The 22970-nt window shown below is 47.9% G+C and overlaps 9 protein-coding genes across 9 annotated transcripts; 4 read left to right on the top strand and 5 right to left on the bottom strand.

Moving 5' to 3' along the window:
• Positions 1-173: 173 nt before the first annotated feature.
• HD556DRAFT_1213484 (uncharacterized protein) lies at positions 174-428 on the top strand (the record flags this gene model as incomplete). Its single annotated transcript, XM_041296617.1, has 1 exon — positions 174-428. A coding segment is annotated over one exon (255 nt), but the record flags the coding sequence as incomplete, so codon positions are not given.
• A 286-nt stretch (positions 429-714) lies between these two features.
• On the bottom strand, positions 715-2323 carry HD556DRAFT_1307545 (uncharacterized protein; the record flags this gene model as incomplete). Its single annotated transcript, XM_041300034.1, has 4 exons — positions 715-741; positions 1100-2020; positions 2072-2185; positions 2282-2323. The coding sequence occupies 4 exons, from the start codon at positions 2321-2323 to the stop codon at positions 715-717; spliced, it is 1104 nt and encodes a 367-aa protein (XP_041161258.1).
• A 1354-nt stretch (positions 2324-3677) lies between these two features.
• On the bottom strand, positions 3678-5365 carry HD556DRAFT_385450 (uncharacterized protein). Its single transcript, XM_041310451.1, has one exon. It carries the CDS (start codon positions 5113-5115, stop codon positions 3853-3855), a length of 1263 nt encoding a protein of 420 aa, XP_041161257.1. The 5' UTR covers positions 5116-5365; the 3' UTR covers positions 3678-3852.
• A 74-nt stretch (positions 5366-5439) lies between these two features.
• Positions 5440-6930, top strand: HD556DRAFT_1472865 (uncharacterized protein; the record flags this gene model as incomplete). The annotated part of the gene is made up of 4 exons (XM_041308474.1): positions 5440-5996; positions 6053-6100; positions 6161-6578; positions 6621-6930. 4 exons carry the CDS (start codon positions 5440-5442, stop codon positions 6723-6725), a joined length of 1128 nt encoding a protein of 375 aa, XP_041161256.1. The 3' UTR covers positions 6726-6930.
• Positions 6931-6954: 24 nt separating this feature from the next.
• On the top strand, positions 6955-8291 carry HD556DRAFT_385337 (uncharacterized protein). Its single transcript, XM_041310450.1, has 5 exons — positions 6955-7209; positions 7269-7469; positions 7532-7720; positions 7774-8071; positions 8122-8291. Exons 1-4 carry the CDS (start codon positions 7186-7188, stop codon positions 8068-8070), a joined length of 711 nt encoding a protein of 236 aa, XP_041161255.1. The 5' UTR covers positions 6955-7185; the 3' UTR covers position 8071; positions 8122-8291.
• Positions 8292-9071: 780 nt separating this feature from the next.
• Positions 9072-11061, bottom strand: HD556DRAFT_1235435 (uncharacterized protein; the record flags this gene model as incomplete). Its single annotated transcript, XM_041297746.1, has 6 exons — positions 9072-9192; positions 9256-9722; positions 9786-10511; positions 10567-10645; positions 10737-10823; positions 10883-11061. 6 exons carry the CDS (start codon positions 11059-11061, stop codon positions 9072-9074), a joined length of 1659 nt encoding a protein of 552 aa, XP_041161254.1.
• Positions 11062-11281: 220 nt separating this feature from the next.
• HD556DRAFT_1365161 (uncharacterized protein) lies at positions 11282-12902 on the bottom strand. The gene is made up of 4 exons (XM_041302754.1): positions 12528-12902; positions 12218-12476; positions 11713-12164; positions 11282-11662 (listed from the first exon to the last, which is right to left on the bottom strand). The coding sequence occupies exons 1-3, from the start codon at positions 12593-12595 to the stop codon at positions 11763-11765; spliced, it is 729 nt and encodes a 242-aa protein (XP_041161253.1). The 5' UTR covers positions 12596-12902; the 3' UTR covers positions 11282-11662; positions 11713-11762.
• A 1648-nt stretch (positions 12903-14550) lies between these two features.
• Positions 14551-16566, top strand: HD556DRAFT_1526737 (uncharacterized protein; the record flags this gene model as incomplete). The annotated part of the gene is made up of 13 exons (XM_041309318.1): positions 14551-14623; positions 14686-14718; positions 14759-14778; positions 14831-14845; positions 14899-14937; positions 14988-15016; positions 15075-15088; positions 15144-15175; positions 15389-15425; positions 15485-15619; positions 15676-15907; positions 15961-16018; positions 16074-16566. 13 exons carry the CDS (start codon positions 14551-14553, stop codon positions 16281-16283), a joined length of 927 nt encoding a protein of 308 aa, XP_041161252.1. The 3' UTR covers positions 16284-16566.
• A 277-nt stretch (positions 16567-16843) lies between these two features.
• Positions 16844-17361, bottom strand: HD556DRAFT_1235523 (uncharacterized protein; the record flags this gene model as incomplete). Its single annotated transcript, XM_041297754.1, has 2 exons — positions 16844-17028; positions 17082-17361. Coding segments are annotated over 2 exons (465 nt in total), but the record flags the coding sequence as incomplete, so codon positions are not given.
• Between the last annotated feature and the right edge of the window lie 5609 nt (positions 17362-22970).

The raw sequence follows: 22970 nt of genomic DNA, 5'->3' as shown, positions 1-22970 counted from the left end.
ATCACGCTCCCCATCAGTAAATCGGCGGCGAAGCAAAGCGGATATGCGGCAATGAAACAGGAGGCCAAAGAGGTTTTCGAGCTATCACCACATCAAAGAAGATTGACGACAGCGTACACTCGAACAAGTTCCAAAAGCTCATCTCTGAACTCCCCCACCGTCATGCCAGCCTACTCGTGCAATTGAGAACGGGCCACGCCCCCCTCAACAAACACCTCGCCAAAATCAAAGTAGCAGACTCACCGATGTGCCCAACATGCGAGCAAAGGGAAGAGACAGTACACCACTATATCCTGATGTGCGAAGAATACCAAACACAAAGAGACGCCCTCAGAGCAAGAACAACAGCTAGAATGCTCAACCTCCGCGCCCTTCTTAATAATCCGAAGCACGTAGTACCCCATCTCTTCCGCTACATCGCAGAGACCAGAAGCTTAAGACTAGAGAACAACTTCGGCGACGTAACTCCGCCGGAGCCAAAAGACTAGTAGACCTACAGTCTTCAGCGCATGATTAGCAACCCTAGCCCATGCTCCTACAAAACCTCGCACAATCCACTCTAGCGTCATGTCTCGTGCACTCGCGCAAGCACAACCACCCCCAGATAGCTGCCAGACCAGCTCTCAATGCTTAGTACACTCCCCCAACGGAAGTACAAGCCAATGAACATTCATTTATTCTCCCACATCGACCACACTCGTTACTACTCAATACTTAAAGTACTGTCGACATTAGGCTAGCCTACAATGACAATAAAAGGATTTTTAAAAAATGTAAAAGAAAGGATGAGTACTACGTACGAGAGTGACGTCGATAGTCATATCTTGACAGACTCTAGCTTGATTAATTCATGAACGACTTGGGCTCAAGTCTGCTGTCTTCGACACTGAGGAGGCATGCTGGAGCATACAAATGATTTGCGGACCGATCAGTACTAGTACGTATCTCGATGGAAGTCATCCACCAGCATTCAGAAATTTGCATTGGATTAGCTGCTCTCGTATCTCACAATTTTAGGATCAGCTATTGGAATATCTACAGATTTATGCCATCACGGTTTTCTGCTAATAGAATGCAGATACTCGTCAAACGCGCTCACCAGCCGCTCAATCGGTTGCCTTATAGGCGTAGCACCATCCACAACGCTCGGACTCCCAAGCATCCCAGCTCTTGCCCACCCATCCACCAGCACGTTCCCCCACAACAACATCCAGCACATTGTCCACGTCCATCCTATCCAGCCACCTGTCTTATTCCCCGCAACAGCACGCTCGATGACCATCCCGGTGCCCATCATTCCAAATGGCAGCACCATGCGCCACATCTCCGAGGACGGGTCGATGGCGAGTAGTTGGAGGTGATGAATAAACCCAGAGGCGAGAAATGCGCCTATGATGCCCCCGATACGCCCAAAGAGTAGAGAAAGTGGCTTTCCCCCGAGGAAAATGAATATCCGACGGAACCACTGATGCCAGCGTCGGCTCCAGAATTCTCTGAGAGAAGTGGCGCGCCAGGGAGAGTCTGTTGAAGGGGGGCATTGCTCTGGATGTTGCCTCAATATCAGTACGCAAATGACTACGGTGATCTCGGAATTGGCTTTGATCAATGAGTAGATGGCGAATGCGCATAGCATGGCGATGATGCTTGATCGTAAATAACGGAGGTGTGGGGGAAGTGAGTGGTCGAAGATGGTGCCACCATCAACAGATCCAAATGTGTCTGGAGAGAACGACTTCACGGCAGAGTGAATCGTGCCAGAAAGAAATATGTGCTTTAGACCAGAGACTAAGGCGGATGTAGCAAAGGCCAATCGCGAGGATGTAGGATGTGTCTCGGGCAGGATGTACATTCCCTGCGACCAGTCCCAGCCACAGCCCCGAGAGTTGAATACCAAATCAATTGCGTCGAGCACAAGATTTTGCTTTGGGACGTCGGTTGACGATCGGCGAGCCATACGAACAAAAGGTTTCGTCTGCACGGTCCATTCAAGGGTGCGTGCTGCAATATAAATCATGGATGCCTGAGAGATAAATTGAACGGTGTGGCAATTAATGCGAATACAGGAACTCACTTGCAGCTGCATATTCGAAAAGGCAAGTTTCGGTTGCCCCATGGACATGTCTAACGATGTCGCCGCGCGAAATGCAAGGATCGCGGTGATGGGCCACAACGCAATGCGGACTGACTGCGTTCGGGGCAGCAGGACAAGATAAGCTGTGGCGAAGCAACATGCGACTGGTGGAAGGGCTCGATAAGCGAAGGTCTCGGTTGTGAGTAGTACCCTAGTTGTGGGGAGACGCAAGCCGTCCAGCAAGGGCAGCATTGTGGCCGTTATGCGGGGATCTGGAGTCGAGGTTCATACGTTTATAAGTAGGTTCAACGCAAAGCCCCCGTGAATCAAATTATCATATACAGTGCCATAGAGTACATGTATATGTATGTGATTGGTCGATTAGGGATATTTCTCAGCGCCGCCGCAACAATGGACGTGGCAGAGACTGATGGTACAGATGTCAACGCAGCAACGTGACAGCGAGGATAATTGCAAAGGAAAAACAAATTGTGTGATATGGGTTGGTATAAGAAGATACTTATATGTTCTTGCGTACGTGGTCGTACCTTCAAACAAATGTATACTGTCTGCAACACCACTGAAACATACCAAGTCTTATACTCACCTTATCTAATCTACTAGGCGCCGTCGCCGGTGATGACCTTGCTTTCGTTTGTAATTGGAAAGACGAAGGGAACGAGCGCAGTTGAAACGGTATTTTGGAAGGACAGAGACCAAACAGAGACTGGTTACAATCGTAGCAAATGTTACGAACAGAGAATGCGGAAAATGCCGTTGTTTATAATTGTGAACGATTCGCAGAATTAACATATGTATATGACCTTGCAAGGTGATCTAATCTAATCTAAAGTATATAAGCACGCATAACCGCCGGCATGCGCCGATCTGTGTCGTTTCTCTCTTTTTCGCGGTTCTATCCATTTCTGCGTCATGCGGTGTTGTGCGTGTCTCCTTTCCAGCGCGTCATGCTGTGTTGTTGTGTTTCTCTTGCTCACCACTATGGCGACCTCTGCTTCATTTCACGGTGTTGCTGGTCTTCAGAACGGAAGCAGATATCACATTGACAAAAAGAATTACTGGCGTTAGGACGCTTTCATCGCAACTCCAGAATTGGGGGATAAGTTTGAATCAACGTGTTCACATTTGATGCGAATACTGCGTCTGGAATCTATCTATTGGATGCACGGACCACTATTGGTCCTATCATTGACGACGAAGGCAAATCCACGCACTCTTCATCTCTTTACTAATGACGCGCGTGAATTTTCTGCCTCCTTTTTGTCTCTTTCATTTATCTGTCTAGGACTTACAACCTCTTCCTGATGGCTCTCACGCCTTTCGGACAGTCGTCAGAGCAGATAAAGTTTCACGCAGTACTTTTCCTGTTGAACAGGAGAACCCTCCAAGACGCTGAGATCTATCCATACCGCGCATTCCTTTCCTCTCTCAACGTGAATTCAACGACAAAATTCTGGAGAACTTGCCAGGTGATTTTCTAAGTATCGCAACCAAATATCAAGAAGTCGACTCACAAGGCGCTTAGAATATTATTTCAGCTCGGACAGCCTGAGCACACACCTAACCCTGCTCGACAAGCTTCCAGAAGTCAGTTCTTGATTTGGAAGTTATATAAGCTGCGGTTCACAATTTTGAGTCGGTCCGACGTCGCGTCATCCACTAGCATTCAGAAATTTGCATTGAACTAGCTGCTCTCGTATCCCACAATTTTAGTATCAGCTCCCGGATCATCTACAACTTCCTACCATTATGGTTTTCTGCTAACATGTATGCAGATACTCGTCAAACGTCCTTACCAGCCACTCAATCGGTTGTCTCACAGGCGTCGCACTATCCAAAACGCTCGAACCCCCAAGCATCCCAGCTCTCGCCCACCCATCCACCATCACGTTCCCCCATAACACCAGCCAGCTCATTGTCCACACCCATCCCATCCAGCCACCTGTCTTATTCCCCGCAACAGCACGCTCGACCACCACACCAGTGCCCATCATTCCAAATGGCAGAAGCATGCGCCACATCTCCGAGGATGGGTCGATGGCGAGTAGTGCGAGATGGTGAAAAAATCCAGAGGCGAGGAACGTGCCTATGACACCCCCGATACGCCCAAAGAGCAGAGAAAGTGGCTTTCCCCCAAGGAAAATGAATATCCGACGGAACCACTGATGCCAGCGTCGGCTCCAGAATTCTCTGAGAGAAGTGGCACGCCAGGGAGAGTCGAATGAGGGGGGGCATTGGTCTGGATGTTGTCTGAACAACAATACGCACATAACTACGGTGAGCTCGTAACCGGCTTGGAGCACTGAGTAGATGCCGAATGCGCACATCGTCGCTATGATGCTCGATCGTAAATAACGGAGGTGTGGGGGTAGTGAGTCGTCGAAGATGGTACCACCATCAACAGATCCGAATGTATCTAGAGAGAAAGATTGCACGGCAGAGTGAATCGCGCCGCAAAGAAATAAGTGCTTGAGACAAGATACTAGGATGGATTTAGCAAAGGCCAATCGTGAGGATGTAGAATGTGTCTCAGGCGGGACGTACAGCCCCTGCGACCAGTCCCAGCCACAGCCTCGAAGGTTGCATGCCAAATCAATTGTGTCGAGCACAAGATTTCGCTTTGGTGCGTCAGTTGACGATCGGTGAGCCACACGAATAAAGGGTTTCGTCTGCACCGTCCATTCAAAGGTGCGTGCTGCAATACAGACCATGGATAGCTGAGAGATAAGTTCAATGATGTGGCAGTCAATGCGAATATAATAAGAATTCACCTGCAGATCGATATTCCAAAAGGCAAGTTTCGGTTGCCCCATGGACATGTCTAACGATGTCGCCGCACGAAATGCAAGGATCGCGGTGATGGGCCATAACGCAATGCGGACTGGCTGCGTTCGGGGCAGCAGGACAAGAAAAGCTGTGACGAAGTAACATGCGACTGGTGGAAGGACACGAGAAGTGAAAGTCTCAGTTGTGAGTAGTATCCTAGTTGTGGGGAGACGCAGGACGTCCAGCGAGGGCAGCATTGTGGCCGTTGGTCGATGGAGTATGCGGGCGTCTAGAGTCAAGGTTCAAACGTTGATAAGTAGGTTCAATATATCAGTGATGCGAACCGAAAAGCCCCCGCCTCAGTTTGTGAATCAAATTATCATATGCGGTGCCATGCAGTCCATGCACATGTATGTGATTGGTCGGTACTAGATATTAATCATGTCAGTTGGACAACGCAGGGGTTGTTGTCACTAGCTTTCTTGCAAAAAGATGAGACTCATCGGATGTCAATGAGCGTGGCAGAAATTGATGATGGGTTACAACAATTGCAAAGAAAAAACAGATTGGTATGCATCTTCATGGCCACCTTCTCATCGAACATCTTGCGCAAATTTGCTAGATTCTTTGCGCTCTTGTTGAAATCTTCACTTCGTCGAGCATGCTATACGTTGCGAATTTTCTATGATATGCCCTACTCCCTAGGACGCATGTGTATTTGCCTCGACCATGATACCTCCTCAACTAGAATCGGACTTCAAGAAGAGTTGCGCCCTGCAATATGTTCGAGCGGCCTGCCTACGACCCATACACTCCCGACAGATATCCACCAGCCTGGTGACCGACCACATAGCACGCTCGCAGTACCAGTGGAGATTGCATCTCCGCAGCATCCATTGTACCTGACGCCACCTTCACACCCCAATTCCAGAAACGACCTTAGCATAGAAACTGTAGATGATATTCCAGTGTCAAATGCCAGCTTTGACAGTGGACTACCTCAAATCATCCTAGAAATGAACACAACAGGCGAGCCGCAATTTGTATTCTCGAGACATGCCACCACGCGACCCGAGCGCCTCAAACTAGTACCAATCATACCGGCCGACGTCAAACGCTATGATAGAAACATCAAAATGTAAGACGGTCACTCACTCTTAAAGGGATATTGACGTAGCGACGCTGCCACGGAAGGAAATGGGCTGAACCGAATCGCTTCGTTATCACTCCTAAAGACAACAAGTATGTGGAGTATGTACACGTTCACCGACAGTTTCTGTATCCCATAATACATGTATCTAGGGAGGTGCAATGTGGGTGGCGCGACTTTGTGCACCCGGAAGGTCCCAGAGTTTATTATCACCACGAGACAGTTAGCACGTGTCCTGAGATCGATTTTTCAAAATGCTCGTACACTTTAGAGAGAGTTTTCACGCATGCAGACATGCGCCTAGGCGTCGATTCTAAGAAGCTCTTGGGGATGGCTAAAACCCTGAAGGCTTATGCAAAGAGTCAGCCAGACGTACAGGCCAGGATCAGTGATGAAACAGAATTGGTGCTCGAGCTTAAGATCGTAGGTGGTACTAACATCATCAATTCTTGTGGCCACCATTTCGTCGATCACGTGGAGAGGGTGATATTTTGGGCGCATCCGTATACTTGCGAACCATATGGTGAGATTCTGTCCAACGTCAAGGCAGCCAAGAAACTCAGTCATATGGTGGTTCACTACTTTGTATGACCCTTAAACACCTGCTTTTAGGGTATTCATTGGAATCGCAATACTGGCCAGTACCTCTTCAAGGTCGAGTTTCTCAGGGTCGGCGTCAAAAACGCATTACCATCACCCCTGATTCCCCGGAAATAAGTCGAACAGCTTGGATTCTGAGATTGAACAGGTTCGAAGTCCGGTGTGTATAAAATAAGTCACTTGAAGCCACGTTCGAGTTTCTCAGGCTGAACAGGTCATACTGTAATCGCATGTGACTGGAAAGGGTGGTGTAATTGAGTCATACGGCAAGGATTCCTAAGTTTTGAAATCGCACCTGAGTGGAATAGACTGAAGCCATGGCGTGAAACAGAAGAGTGAAGAGAGACTGACACGTGCTCATAGTGAGATGCAATACACACCGGACTTCGAACCTGTTCAATCTCAGAATCCAAGCTGTTCGACTTATTTCCGGGGAATCAGGGGTGATGGTAATGCGTTTTTTGACGGACCCTGAGAAACTCGAACGCGGCTTGACTTCTGAGATTTTATAAAGCTTGCATCTCCCTGTTAACTTCACTATGAGCATTCGTCTCTTTTCACCCTTCTGTTTCACGCCATGGCTTCATTCTATCCCACTCAGGTACGCTTTCAAAACTTGGGAATCCTTGCCGTATGACTCAATTACGCCGCCCTCTCCAGTCATATGCGATTACTGACCTAAGAGCATTTGAACCCCTCCCCGAAGCCCTTCGTTCCACGTCCCTTGTAATGAGGGTGCTCTGTTTTTTGGCACTTGGACGCCCAAATCTTGATGATCATTGGAAGTCGCTGCAATCAGACCAAGCCTTCGAAACCGTTAGGAGCAGGTTGTGCTCTATCCTAACCAGCACTATCACCACCGTAAGCTATCCAACTCCGCACCCATCGCGAACTGAAGCCAACGCTGACATGTTCCCCTCAAGGCAAGTGTCCTCCTCGCTATAAGCGGTGTTTTCGTCAGCACGGGCTCTCCTGTATCATACTTCGACTATACATTGCCCGTTTCTTATTGTCTGCTCTTTATATCGCTCATGCTCGCCATGATTGCGATGTTGACGTCTGGCTCGAGCATGATACGTTGGCTGCACGCCGATCGGCACTGGACTCAAGAAGTAAGCCTGATTCTCGCCATACTCATTACCCCGGCTGACCTAAATATGATCAGCAACTCGAGCAAAGCGGCTACTTCGTCTTGTCCTACCTGTTGTCGATAGTCACGCCTATATTCTTCGTCGCTTTGTCCCTACATTGTTTCATATTTGGTGAGTTGTTCCATCAAATGAGGCTTTCTCTGGTCCCTCATGCATTCCACCCAGCGATGTTGATAGTAGGCTTTTCTTCTCAAAGCATGATCTGCCGCGCCGTCACTGCGCTCTGGCTGGTCACGTACGCTGTCAACGTCGGGACAATATTGATGGAAGCTATGTGGAAGTATGCGACAAGCCTCGATCACGCTGGATAACGTCAGTAGTTTCTAGTTTCCATAATCCACTTTGCTTCTTGTTTCACCCAGTCTGTCTATGTTGCATATAACTTCCCTGATGTGTAAGTGATCAAGCTAAGCTGCGAGAGATACTATGTAGTCTTTAGATACATTTGCTTTCAATGATGGCTTCACTTTCCGAATCCCTCGACCCAATAATACCCCAGTGGGGACTATCTTTGTTTGTAAATCTCGATACATACATGAAAACCTCGAGAGAAAGCAATAGCGAAACCAAAAGTCAAGAAGGTGAAGTCTATAAAGCTTGAAGTCATTTTCATATCTCCGAGCCCAATACCTTTATTGACTTCCTCTCAAAAATTCACTGAGAAAACAGTACGCCTACAAAGTTGTAAATGAAGTAAACCTTGTTCACTTCCGAATCGATGAATCAATGTCCTTTTCATCTTTCGCAGCTTCCTCATCGAACATCAGCGTTTCCGGGTCCGAAGTCTATATTTCGGTAATATGATTCATGAAGATGGCACGTCGTTCTTAATCTTGCTCGAGAGCACGAGGAGAGATATTCTTGTGGCTGTAATGTAGCCTGTGTATGGTGCAGAGAAATGTATGTACAAATATGCACTGCATGACTCTCCTGCTACCCACGCTGTAGCTCGTCCAGGCGCATGGTGAGATTTCGGTGAAGATACAGTCCATTGTTTGCATCTGTGTGGCTTTGATTTTACGCAGCGAGAAGTCACGTGATCTCCATCGCACAATGATAAAAAAGGTCCCTGAAATTTCACCAAAAAACAAAAATAAGCATCAGGTACTAAAACGAAAGCAAAAGTAAAAGCAACAAAAATACCACTCCAAAAACATTAACGATCGTGACGGCATGATATCATGGCCCGGACCTAAGTAATCCCCAACCCTCTACGTCCAAAGCCCAGATCGGTCGCACTACCTCTATCCAACATTTCTACCCATGACATGGCCCCTACGTGGGTAGGTCAAAACGGCGTCGACTCGGCATTCTATGACGACGGCCAAGTCTCAGAGCACTCCTTGAGTTCTTCTTCCACAGCTTTCCGGCCTGCAGAGGTAAGAACGGGTATTCCAGAACTGATATCTTTCTCGAAGTACTGGGGTATAAATCTGCATTTTTTTGAGTCCGTTAGATTAGTGGTCGATTCAGTAAGGGGAAAAAAAGAAACTCACTGAACACCCTTCCTCTTCCTCTCACCCGCTTCATCCCTCTGCTTCTGCTCAATTGCAAGTTTTGCCTTCGTAGCCTCCCCATACTCCTTCGCAAGTAGCCTCGTCGTCACACCATCCCACAACTTCCTACTCTCATTTGGAAGTTGCCTTTCTAGCGGGCGAACCTTCTTCGGGACCACGAAGAGCGTCGAGAGATCTACGAGCGTCGCGTATTCCGTCTCTGATAACGAAGGGGCCGAAAAACTTGACGTCGATGGGGATGATGCTGCTGAAGATGTGGATGGAGCAGGGGGAGATGCAGCAGTCCGCCGCCACCGTATATGATTCCGCCAGCATCCGTCAAAGACAGCTACGACCCGAGCCGTGGGGACGTGTTTCACCTTCGTCCATTCTATGTGTTCTGTAGATCCTTCGTTGTATGTGTGTATCACCCCCTCGACTAGAAAGTGTGCGCGGCCTAGCCATGACTTGTCCCATCGTCAATACTCGTCCCATCACGATCCCCTATTACCGGGGGGAGAGAAACGCACCTCTTCTTTATACTCAATCACAGCCCGATATGCCACTCCCTTCGCACCCACACAAGTAACGATCGTGCTATCCCCCACAGTGATATAAAAGCTCCCCCTCAAGATCCCATTTACATTAGCCACCGGGTGCGTGATGTGATACTTCTCCCCCATGCCCGGTCCCGATGTAAGATTGATGTAGATGCCCTTGTTGAACGACCCTGGGGCGACGCGCACGGCCGTACCGCTCACTTTTGCGCTAATCTGGTCGATGCCTGCCATCTCCACCCCACGCAAGGGACATGAGGCATAATATGCGCTTACGGGGGGGTGGTGCGATACTTGTTCTGTTACGTATACGACTCGGATATGGGCCTTGTCTTTGTCCTTGCCCTCGTTCCTTCCACTCCCGCTTCCATTAAGAGGAGACAACGAAAGTTTGGAAAGACCGGCATCGCCGAGAGATGAAGGAGCTGTACTTAGGGTCGGGGATGTCTTGTCCTTGGAGGTAGAAGTGAGGCTGAGGCCACTACGCGTGCTCTTTGAACTCTTGCCGCTGCGATTACTCTTCACGCTCACTGTCTCGCCTCCTTGTGCTAGAGTTACCTGGGAAGGGGGGACACTTGTATGGACGCGGAGGATGGGAGGTTGAGTTGGATCAGAACTGTAGAAAACCGGGGGGACGTCCCAATGACCACGGAAGTGCTCGCCTAGAACACTGTTGTAGGGTTTGCAGACTTTGCCGTGCTGTGTGAGAAATCAGTGGGAAGGTGGTGTTAGGGGGTGAGCAGGTTGGACGTACGACGAATTTAAGGTCCTTTGTGAATATGAAACGCACGACTGCCAAGATGCGCTCGAAGGGATCGTTGGAATCATTGATACTAAATTAGCATACCCATCAGCATAGATAGCGAATGCCCACAGGTGCCCACAAAGGGAAATAACAGAGCAAGAAGTAGTACTAATACTCACGCAGCGAACAGGTCAGGTCTGTCGAGATAATGCCAATATTCAAGATTTGGAAGGGGCTCTAGAAGACTTGCAGGTAATGACAGTCGCCTGACAGGGACCAACGATTAAATCAGTGGTAGGTTTCATGCAGAGAGAAAGTAACGGACATGGCAGCGATATCCTTGACCCCCAGACACTTCTTGACGAGCTGAACGATCATGCTCAGTTTTCCGCCTTCGCCTACGTCGCCTGAGTCAGGGAGGGAGATGGTTGGGCCCGGGGTTTCTGAATCGTCGTCTTCTAGGACTTCGCCGGAGGGTATCTTGATGATTGCTTCGTCAGCCATTGTTGACGATGATCTTCTTGATCTTGATTATTGTTCTTGAGTGTTGTAGATGGGAATGAGAGGAGGGAAAGAAAAAGAAAGAAAAAGTAAAGGGATTATGTGAAATTGTCACGTTATGTGGTTGGACACTGTGGTGTTGGAGCTCGATGAGAGAAGGAAACACGTGCGTGCGTTGGATGATATTACTGTATGGGCGCTTATTTACAGGATAACCCTCAAGTATTCAATTCGCAATTCGCAAATCCAGCATGCACAAAAGGATAAAGGTAGTAACCATACGAGGAATGTAGCAACGCCTCCATGCAACCCTCATTCGGAACGCGTGATTCATTGCGAGCACGGAACGCCGCTTCTAGGGTAATGGGTATTGGCTAGAAGGTCTCTGGTTAGTGCCATCACTGGAAAGAAGCATCACCATAACCATGCCGATACTCGTCTCAGCTGATGCCTGTTTACATCGTGGGGAACAGAGGGCACCGGGTATCCTCGATCACATGTTCCGGGGAGTCCTATGATGAAACCTTATTCGACTCGCCAAGAAGCAGCCGATACCGGGTTGAGGAAGGTCGGATCTTACACTCTAGTGATGTATCTAATTTACCTGGAATCACCGTATCAGCTGAATAAAAATACCACAGGAACGAGACTCACCAATAGTACAAAGCACAGGATAAACTGCGCATCAAGTATGATCGTGACACTCAAGGACCCACAGGGGTAACAAACAATCCCTTCAAAGACTCTATCGCCAACCTCGCGCTCATCCTCAACTTCCCCTCCTCAGCACCCCCAGCATCAGCAAACCCAAGCCCCATCTTCAGCGCCGCCCTTTGTACCGCCTCACCTGCTCTCCCGGCATCTCCTTCCCTCTTCTTTCTTGCCCACCACCTTACCGCGCGTTCGCGCAGCTCGGGGTTGCGCATGACAGCAGCACGTGTATATTTCAAGAGATGTGCGCGGGGGATGGAACGCTCGAGGTGTGCGAGAGCTGGGGCGAGGGACATGCTGGGTGGTCCTTGGTGCTGTACCTCTGGGAGAAACTGAGTAAGGATTGGAAGGAGGAGGAATAGCACTTGGCGTGTGAATTGGATGTTGTCGTGCCACTGTGCATACCGAGTTGGACTGTGAGTGATGCCTGAAAGTGAAAGACACATACCATAAAGACTCGGGTTCCGTCTTTGGGGAGTGGAGCTGCGCTGAAGGAAGCTAGGACGTAGCATTCTGCGAGGGCTGCGCATATTAACACGCCTAAAACATACACCCTCCATCTATCCCTCCGATTTTGGCTGGAAGTAAGTAACAGCAGCACTGCAGCAGTTCGGACATAGGCGAGAAGGATGCCTGCGAATACAAAGAGGGCATAATCAGCCGCAGAGGTGCATGGAGCGCATGTCTGCAGCGCCCTTTGACCAAACCTATAAGTGGTCATGAATTTGCAATGCATGAGAAATAAGGAAGGAGCACACCGAACAAACCATCCCCTCGATTCATCTGTCTTGAGGCGACTTAGTAAAAGTTCGAGATCGGGTGGCATTTGCACGGGCACTGCAAGTCCACCATCTCCTGCTCCTGCTGCAAACCCAGCTTCTGATAATAACAAATTACGAATATGTTCAAGGGGGAGAGTGAGAGGGATATGTAGGCGGGAGAATAGGTTTTGTGGAGGTTGGATTAGAGCGTATAGGGAGTATAATGAATGGAGAAGTACGATGATGCTGCGTTTATGTATATAAAACCATACCCCCCATTATTTTCGTACTGGATCGACATTTTGATTGACTTATCAACTGCTACAGGAAAGCCGAGCGCTGAGGGATGTGCACAATGATAATTTAGGCAGGCTCTCGCTGTCCGTCACTTCTACAGCAAAGCAACATTTACTATATACAGTTCCTGCCACCGATGTGCAACAACCCAACTGTACATCAAACAGTGCAAATGCTCGCTATCTTCTGGCATTTGCCACATTGCCAATTAATATCAATAGTATAACAGGAATATTAATGTGATAGTGCCGCTTTGATGGGATCAACCGCTATGCTGATTCCGAATATCGTGCAATTGATGGATCTTACTAGGATGCTATTCCAGGATGATCCTCCTTCAAAGTGGCGTGCACAGCTGCGCACGCGACAGCTAATCCCTGGAGTGAAGGTTTGGGCGGAATGAGGAAAGCAGCGCATGGGATTAAACGGTGAACGTTGAGGGTTGTACAGCTCGGAGGTGAGTTGACTACGACTTTGTGGCAGTTACTTCATTTTCTCACATCTATGCCGGCTTGCCAACTTCCTGTGGCATAAGGGTCACCCCTGGATCTCTTTTCTCCCTGTGCTCTCTCATTCCTGTTCGTAATCTAGGGATGGTGTTATATTCTCCGCACAAAAACTACGGATCTTGAATCAGGTTGTCACAATTGATGCAAGTAAAGTATGGTGCGCCTTGTATCAGTTCTGTCCTTATGGTTTGATGTCATCCTTATAATATGAATAGCCAATGACTGAGGTGGAGGGCTAGAAGATGAGGTGGTGGCCCATGCTTAGGAAACGGAGGAGCAGGGCATTGAAAGGTGTGCCTGAATTGGTTGTACAGGTGAGTTATCTGTCTACCTCGTCTGGACCTTTATTACATTCCAACACAAGCCCACCTCATTGAACGGCCTCGGAGGTGCTGTCACACTCAGGCCTGCGAAGCAAAAACTGCTGATGCCCATCGAATGCCATTGAGATAGTAAGCTTTCTCCAAGGTCACATCACACCAAAACCGTTGTTAGACGAAGTTGTGGATTTAGCGTAGAAGGGTGCACCTTGGCAGCTGTGTGGCCGAGGTGAGTCATTGTACAATCTGGTATCCTAAGATTGAGGCTCGTTGAACAGGCTTTACGACATCAGCCAGTGCAGTTTGAAGAACAACAAGGCAGGCTTCATGCGGTCATAACAGCACACCCGAGTCGTCTCTTTCCATGTCCTCTCGACGCTATCTTAATCTAGAGATGGTATTGTATCCGAATTCACCAGATATCAATCTTATACTCTCAATTACGGTGTATCCGGCTGTGAAAACCGACACTTGTCACCACAGCAGGTCGACTAGTGTGTCTCTGGCTGTGAAAACTGATGCTTGTCACCACTGCGCCAACACCACATTGCAAGTTGAAGATTCTGCACTCACCATTTTTGGCAGCCCTATGAGACAAAAGTCCGATCATCGAGGCAGAGAAGCAAGAAGGTGCGCATGTATGTTGAAGTTCTTCAATCTCTTGCGGTGTTCAAGTATTCTACCCTCACGGCTGCTTCACGACCAACAACTATGTCGGGAGCCTGGATTGAGTTCATCTGTCTCAATTTACTTAGGCCAATTAAAGCAAGAATGGTCATCAACCCTAGATCTCGTTTTCATGACCCAAGCACTGGATGATAGTATAACTAGCAGGAATGCCATCGTCATAGGTCCACCAGGTTCGCCTCTCACCCACACCCATTTTCTACCAATATGGCCATAGTCTCAAATGATCCCGCTTGGTGGCCGATCGTCAATTCATATTGTTTGGGCAGCTATTTTGTAGGTTCGTGGAGAGCAGTTGGATGTTGAAGTTGACTCAATCTAAGCTTGACTGTGGTTTTGCAGTTGCCGCCTTTGTTGCAGTGATATATAATTGGGGTGAGCATGATAACTGCTGATATCTTACATGTATTTTTAGCACTTACATTTGGACAAGAGGTATGTCGATGGTATGACCGGAGCAGCCATCTCGCTGAGAATGGCTTCATAGGTGGAACTGATCTGGGTAAGTAGAGTCTGGTGTCAGGGAAGCACACGTGAAAATACACTTGATTTCAGAGACAACGCTGGTCGGTAATGACAGTTCTGTATCTCGGTGTATGTAGCTTGTTGCGGTTGCCATGCGTGCTGACTTGAAAGTATGCTAGGTGCGCTACCTTGGAATCTTATCCGCTACGTATGTCCGGAAGGCTACACAATCGTTGTTATACTAATCGACTATTTCTCATTATCAGCCTGTACATGCTGAGTATGTCTCCTTAGTGTATTCGCCATCTTCACATCTTCTGACCAACGGCATTCAGGCAATGTTCCGACTATCTCGTTGACAGATACAGTGAGTCTTCTGTACAGATGCCTGGTACTATTCCCTTACAATTAACCGTGGTACCCTGTAGCAGTGGGTGTGGTTCTTTACTAACTTATTGGTTCACTAATGACTGCCGTGCTATACTGCCACAGATGTGAGTCTGTCTGGAGTGTGTGCTACCCGAGGCTGGTCAGTGGTCACTCACTGGATTCGTCAGGCTTTATTATATACATCGTACAGAGTTGGACGGTCATTGTGGTATTTGCGATGCTGCGGGGTGAGCTTTGCAGTTGCGAGACCTTAGTGATATTCACTTCACTGAAAAAATGCTGCAAGTCATCATCATCGCTCGGTTGTATGCCATGTATCAAGGATCCAGAAAGATCCTGATATTTCTCATTTTCACCTTCCTGGCTGACAACATTTTCGACGCAGCAGCCGCCATAATGTCAACGATGTATACTTCAGGGGGTACGTGCCATTGTGGTTGAAAACGAACGTGCATGGGCCTTATTGACGAATACCAGAGAAACTAATTCTCTTGGGCACTTGTCGGTGCCAGATTAACTATGCGGAAGATATCATATTGCTAAATTCCATTACTTGGATACTCGCCACTGTGTGGGAGGTCCTCGCGCTATGCCTCGCAATCTGGATTGCGGTAGAACACTTCCATGAACTGCGACAACATTCAGCAGGGGGGATTATCGAGGACTGTTTCACGGTGTTAATGAAAACTCATCTGGTTTACTTTGCCAGGTAAACTCATTGTGGTTGTTCCTTTTTTTCCATTGATGGGTCGGACGTGGTAGCTTTGTTGCTGTTTCTTGCTTCCATCTCATTCTTGAGTTCTCTCCAGCATTCTTAACGGTATGTCAATCTTTCACTCGCCTGTGTACGCTAGCACAACTTATCGTTCCTATAGGACATTGCCCTGGACACTCAGATTATTTTTGGTTTTGTTCAGATTTTGACAAACGTGCAGATGTTTGTGCTAGGACCGCGCCTGATCATTGGTGTTCGAGAATACCACGCTAAGCTCGTTGCTGATGCCGACACTGCGACTGGCATGGCTTCAATCGCTTTCCAGGAGAGCATGTGCATTGTGCATATATCGACCGGCAGTGGTGTGTAATGCTCGGTGAAGTTAATGGCTGCCTCGTACTTTAAAGAGCAGGGGATTTTGTTTCTATTTATTATCACTTTCTTGCAGTATTTATCTTAAGTTATTTGGTGTTCCGAAGTAGACATACAAAGTTATTGTCATAGTGTTTCAAGTTAATTAGGTGATTTGCTATATGTGCTGAGTCTGCTGACAATGTTCAAACCAATATACTGGATAGTTCTACTTGCACTAGCTGCCTACGTGCACTTGCACCAACCACTGGTCCCTTCTTTCTTTATGTGATGGCAAACATTGCTATGATTGCTTGGGCAAATGAGCGCGCGAGTGCTCGCGAAGCTTCGTGTGGCTGTGATTTTTAAGGTTTTTGGCTTACGCAACTGGTAGCGAGTCTTCGTATGGAAAGCCGGACACTCGTGCTCAAATCTCAACGAAAAATTTCCTAGTATAGTAATTGGACCTCGACCACCGTTCTAGTGTATTTGGTTGTGTTGATCAGTGCAAACCTATTTACTTGTTTGAATCTAAGTCGAGCATATCATGATGAAAACTGAAGGAAAACAAGATGTCATCTAAGCTACTTCGCCCCCAAACTCCTCGAGTTCAAACCCTGGCCATTTGCAAAAGTGGTTGCAAATGTGGCGAGTCTCAAATTCACTGACGGCTTTCTCGATGTTGCCCCCCCCAAACATATCTTTCTGCTCGCTAACTGAAGGATGCGTCATAATCTGTGGGTCGGTCAACAGCTTGTCGTTGCCTGTTTGATTCTAATGTAAGAATTGCTGATGCGCAACCATGTAAAGTACATACCTTGATAATCGGAGATGAAGACGAGCCCACCTGTCTTTGCATACTGCACATGTTGTGTGAAGGCAAGAAACAATGCGAAGTCATACCCGGATTCATCTGGATCAAGTAACGGGTTGGGATCCATGTTGTGAATATACTTGACGAAATCCTCGTCTCTGCCATCGATAACTTCCTCGAGAAGAAAACATGCACGTGCCGATGTAACCTTGGATGCAGGCTTGCTATTATCTTGATAGTAAGATAGTGCGAGACCGGCTTCGACAAAGCGGACACGGGGAATATCGAATGGTAAAGGATCGGAAGCGCCTGCTGTTACGACTGGGATAAGTCGAGCTATCTCTGTCTGAGTAGACAATCGGCAGGATGCCGGATAGACGTAAATCTGCTCTCGATTGAGAGATCAAGTGTTCTGGCTAAGGCGAGTGTCGCTGACTCCCTTAGAATAGTGGTTCTTAGACAGCAAGGTTGGAGACCTTACTGAAGGACAATGTTCCAGGTAAAACCCAGTAGATTAAAGTAGAGAATACAACTGTAGGTATGTAGGTTTATATACCAGTGTTCAAGCGGAGCTTGTAAATGCGTTATCAAGATAGAAGCAAAAAGAGAGGCGGACAGCCCGCTTGGCGAGATAAGAGTCAAGATAAGAGATAGGCATGATAAGAGATAAGCGTGGTACGGACGGCCCGTTTAAGAAGCAAAGGAAAATGAGTATAGGGGCCTTTCTGAATGTTATTGTAACATTACCCCCCTGTTACGGTTGAAGTCTCCGACTTCAATTCTCTTCGTTGTCGCAGTATTCGTTCATGTAGTCGTAGTGGATGGGATCTGCGTCAGCGTTGCAGAACTCTGGTTCATTATACCTGGTGGCGTAATCCCGGTTCGCCCTTTCTATTTCTTCCAGAAGTTCTTCATCTTTCCTGGCCTCCCATGCCGCTAATGCTTCATAGAAGCCGTCATCGGTATAAACCAATGGGAACAGTTCTTTCTTTGCAGCGTAGGGGCAATAGATGGAAAGATGGCCGGGTTTCTGGGCCTGGCAGATGCGGCAGTAATATTCGGGGCAATTCTTATGGCGATGCCCAAGTTTCTTGCAGACGCGACAGACGAAATTGTCTGCGGAAAACTGAGGTTGTTTTACAGTGATGACGTCGGGGGTTTCGGTGAGGTCAATGACTTCACGCTTCTTTCCCTTAGAAGCTCTAGTCTTTGACACTCCGTGCACGGTAGCCCCTCTGCGGGTCTTTCGTTTAAAGACGACGGTGGGTTCGGGGATGGGGAGTGGTTCTTCGACTGGTGTTGGTTGAGCAGCAGGCTGAGTTTCTTCTCCAGCCGTATCTGCAGTAAGTACGTTGCTGGGGGGAGCGCTAATAACAGGGCTTGGCGGGCGACCGACTTGGGTCTGGTTTCGTTCTTCAACAGTCCGTATAACTGACTTGCAGATAGTGCTAAAAGCAGAAGGAAGCAGCTGAATCTCAAGGCTGCGTATTTGTCTTTGGAGGTGCTGGCATGCGAGTCTGAGGGCATCGTTTTCGATTTCTTTGAGTCTGAGCTCAAGGGCGGCGGTGGCGCGTATGATGTGAATCTGGGATATGACAGGGGCGGCAGCGGACGCGGGTGCTTCAGCGAGCTGTTTCTCAAGCTCAATTGCGTGGGGAAGGGACAGCAGAGTGGTCTCGACGATGGCGTCGTCGTCTAGATTAAGGATGTTTGTTTTGTACGAAGAGTTTCCGAGAGAGTGCGAGGATGAAGAGGATCCAGTAGGGGAAGGTGTCAATGGGGGAGTCATGTTACTTGGGTTTCGTTTGCAGGGGAATGGTTCGTTTAGTTCAGCTTGTGCCTCTTCTTATATGTTGTCAGAAGTTCTTTCGAACTCTGCAAGTTCTCTTCGGGTATCCATTCGTTGCTTCCGGAAGAGTAGCCTATCCACGATACGAGATAGCGTCTTCGTTTACCCGCGCCCTTATGGCTAAGAATAGCTTCTATTTCATATTCTTCTTCGCCATTGATAATGTCAGGTGGAGGTTCGGTGTAGTTCGGTCCGTGTATCTCTGTTTCGCGATAGGACGATAGTTCAGAAGCATGGAACGTGGGGTGAACTTTCCACTGATCTGGGAGTTTCAGGGTAAACGTGATGGGAGATAAGACTGCGGTAATGACGAATGGACCGTATCGTTTGGGCGCAAGTTTCCTAGAAGGTAAAGATGTCAGGAGATTGGTGGCTGTAAGCCATACCTTATCTCCTATCTTCCATGGTCGGTACTTCTCATGGCGAGACCTTTCTGCCATTCGTTGCATAGCGATGTTATGACAGGCGAGAGCTTCTTCTCGTATCTTCTGGAGGTTCCTAAGTCTTTCTTCTGCTGCCGGCGTGTCTGATACTGGTAAGATGTGTGGGATTCCTCGTGGTTCATAACCCATCATGAGGAAAAAGGGGGATGTGTTTCTGGCATCGTGTTTCCGATGATTATGGACGAATTCGGCGATAGGAAGATGATTGGACCATTCCAGCGGATTGCTTCTGCAGTAGATCCGTAGGTAGGTTTCTAGTTCCTGGTTGAGTCGTTCTGTCTGTCCGTCTGTCTGAGGGTGGTAGGCGGTTGATGTGGCAATCTGATATCCGAGGAGCCGGGCAAGTTCTCGAGAGAATTTCGAAATGAACTGCGGTCCTCTATCTGAGATCACTTTCTCGTGGAGGCCGAATCTTTTGAACACGTTTTTGAGAAATAGTTTGGCCACTCCTTCGGAGGTGATGTTTTTATTGCATGGTGAAATAATTACCCCCTTCATAAGCCCATGGTCTACCACGATCATGATAGAGTCAAAACCGCTCGATACGGGTAGGTCGGTGATAAGGTCAACAGAGAGTTGGGAGAAGGGGCGAGTGGCGACGGAGGGGATCGGGCGTAAGGGCGGGGTAACAGGGTGTGTGTCAGCCTTCATCTGCTGACATAAAGCGCATCCGTCGACGTATTTACGGATGTAAGTTCCCATGGCTGGCCACCAGAAATCTCGTTTGACGAGTTCTTCAGTTTTGAATCGGCCGGGATGTCCCGCTGTAGGATGATCATGGTGTTTAAATAACACATCATGCCGTTGAGCTGCTGGTACGTAAGCCCTATTTTTATAAAAGAGGACGCCATTAATGCACGTCCAGTCGGAGAGGGCGGATTTCATTGGGGGAAGGCATACTCCGTCCAATGCTTCTAGGGCTTTCTGGTATACGGGATCTTCGGCGGAGTTACGTGCAATACTTTCTGACAAATTATTGTCAATCAGTCGCACGAACATGGCATCAGGAAGGAGAACGCGATTTTCGTTATCGTCTTTTCCGAGTGAATGGTCCGGGCGTCGAGAAAGGGCATCAGGAGCGGCTAATTTGGTCCCTGCAATGTGATGCAATTCTAACTGATAATTGGAAAGGATGAGCTGCCATCGTGCCTGCCTTCGTGTCAGCTTTTGGGCGGAACGGAAGTACAGGAGGTTCATATGATCCGTGAATACTATCACGGTGTGGGGGCTTCCTTCCAAATAGTGGCGCCATTCAGAGAGTGCTCTAACGACTGCCAGCAGTTCTCTGTCAAAGATTTCGTAGTTTCGTTCTGCGGGGTTGAGTGATTGGGATAGGTAACCGCATGGATGGTACATTCCATTTTCATCAGTCTGCAGCAACACTGCTCCGGTTGCTGCTAACGACGCATCGGTAGCAATTGCGAACTGGCGAGTTGGATCCGGGTTTCTTAGTACTGGTTGCGATAAAAAGGCGTTTTTAAGGTGGTCAAAAGCGTTCTGGCATTTGTCAGTCCAAACGAAAGGGTGGTCTTTCTTCGTGAGGTCGATAAGGGGTCGAGCGATATCTGAGTAATGAGCGATGAATGTCCGGTAGAAATTGCAGAATCCTAGGAAAGACCGCGTGTCTTTTAGATTTCCCGGGGTTGGCCAGTGTTTAATCCCGTCTACTTTGGCAGGTTCCATCCCCACTTCTCCTGGTCGGATCATCATTCCAAGATATTCTACTTCCCGTGCGTCAAAGGTGCATTTTTCTGGTTTAACGAATAGTTTTTCTTTTCGAAGGATGTCGAGGATTTCAATGGTTCGCGCTTGGTGCTGCTGAAGATCCTTCGAGAAGATCAGAAGATCGTCCATGTATATGACTAACCATCCTTGGTTTATCTGTTTCTGGCAGAGATTGGTCATGAACGCCTGAAAGGTTGCGGGAGAATTCGTTAATCCAAAAAACATGACCGTTGGCTCGAACAGCCCTTCTTGAGTGGTAAACGCTGCTTTCCATCGATCTTCCGGGTGGATCCTTACGTTATTGTACCCTGATCTTATGTCGATCTTCGTGAAGTACTTGGCGTCATAGAGTTGTTCAATGAGGGATTTTGGCAGGGGGAGGGGATATTGATTTCGTATGGTCCAATCATTGAGATACCGATAATCTTGGCAGGGGCGCAGTTCTCCGCTTTTCTTTCCTACGAAAAAGAATCCGCTGGCTTGAGGTGACTTAGAGGGAACAATAAAACCTTTTCTGGTGTTTTCTTCGATAAACGTTTTGACAGCTTCTCGCTCTTTTCCTGATAACGGATAGACTTTCGACGTTTTGGGCACGAATCCAGGTTTGAGGTCGATATGATGATCTACCCCAGGCCTTTCCGGCGGGAGTTTGTTAAGACCATCCTTGGCGAAGACGTCTTGATACTGGTGGAGGAAGTGAGGGACGAGTTCTTCGAAAGTTTTTTTCTGTTTTTCTATTTCTCCTGCGACCGCGAATTCTTGGGCTTTATTACTCGTCTTTCCGTAATTTTGTTCCTTTTTTGATGTCCCGTCTCGAACGAGTGGGGTATCGAAGGTTATATCTTCTATGATGCGTACGGTGGATCCATCAGTGGCATATTCGACGAGTACTTCGTCATTGGCCAATTGATAGGCTAGCGGGTCAGTGACTGGGGATTTGAAGTTTTCTGACCAGACGTCTTCCTTCGTGTCATAGTTGGGTACTTCTTCATCAACTATTTCTTCCACAGAAGCGGTATAGGGGGAGGTGGTTTCTTTAGTTGCCACCTTCACCTGTATCGGCTTCCGTAGTTTGGAATTTGTCCAAGTTCGGGTCGTTTCTTTTCTGACTTCTTTCTTTTTTCTGAAAAGCGGTGGGAGCGATTTCTTACATCTTCTTCTGTCGATGTTCTTTTCTATGGCGAGTGATCTCTTCGTTGGTGGGAGCGATACGGTCTTGGCTTCCCAATCGATCTGGGGTTTCAGTGCAGCAAGCCAGGGGAATCCTAGGAGGATTTTGTCTTGTTTGGCTAGCCTTGCCACGTTGAATTTCCCGATCATAGTTCATTGATCGATTTTGATCGTGAGTACGCAATAACGAGAGATTAGTCCTCCCTGAGCGTCTGATCCATCGGCGGTGATAACAGGGAAGGGTCGTGAGAGTTTATGGGTTCTTATTTTGTGCCTTTTACAAAAGGTATCGCTGATAAAAGTGCCGGATGCTCGGGAATCGATGACCATGGATGTTTCGACGGTTTGTACGCGTTTATCGGAAAAAATGGATGCAGGAATTCTTAATTCATTTCTGGTTCCGATAGAACGTATTAGTCGTACATGAGCGGGAGTTACTGACGTCGAGGCAGTGTCCCTTTCTAAAAATCCATCTCCACGAAGCGACGTTCTACTTCAGTGAAGTCGCTGTCTTCTTCTTCTTCGATTTCTTTGGTTTTTTCTTTCATAGTCTTTCTTCGGACTGGTGCTTTCCTCTTTGGAGTTTCTTCTTCGTTCCTCTCCTTCTTTCTTCTGATGGGGTTCCTGGAGGAGGAAGCGCGACTTTCGACTTCGTCGTCGCTGCTACTTTCTTCCTCTTTGTTTCTTCTGATCTGTCCTCTTTCT

The sequence above is a fragment of the Suillus plorans genome (assembly GCF_016647745.1).
Source record: "Suillus plorans strain S12 chromosome Unknown HD556scaffold_22, whole genome shotgun sequence".
In the NCBI taxonomy this organism is placed as follows: domain Eukaryota; kingdom Fungi; phylum Basidiomycota; class Agaricomycetes; order Boletales; family Suillaceae; genus Suillus; species Suillus plorans.
Note: the sequence above shows the minus strand (reverse complement) of the source record. Positions and strands in the feature narration are given on the sequence as shown.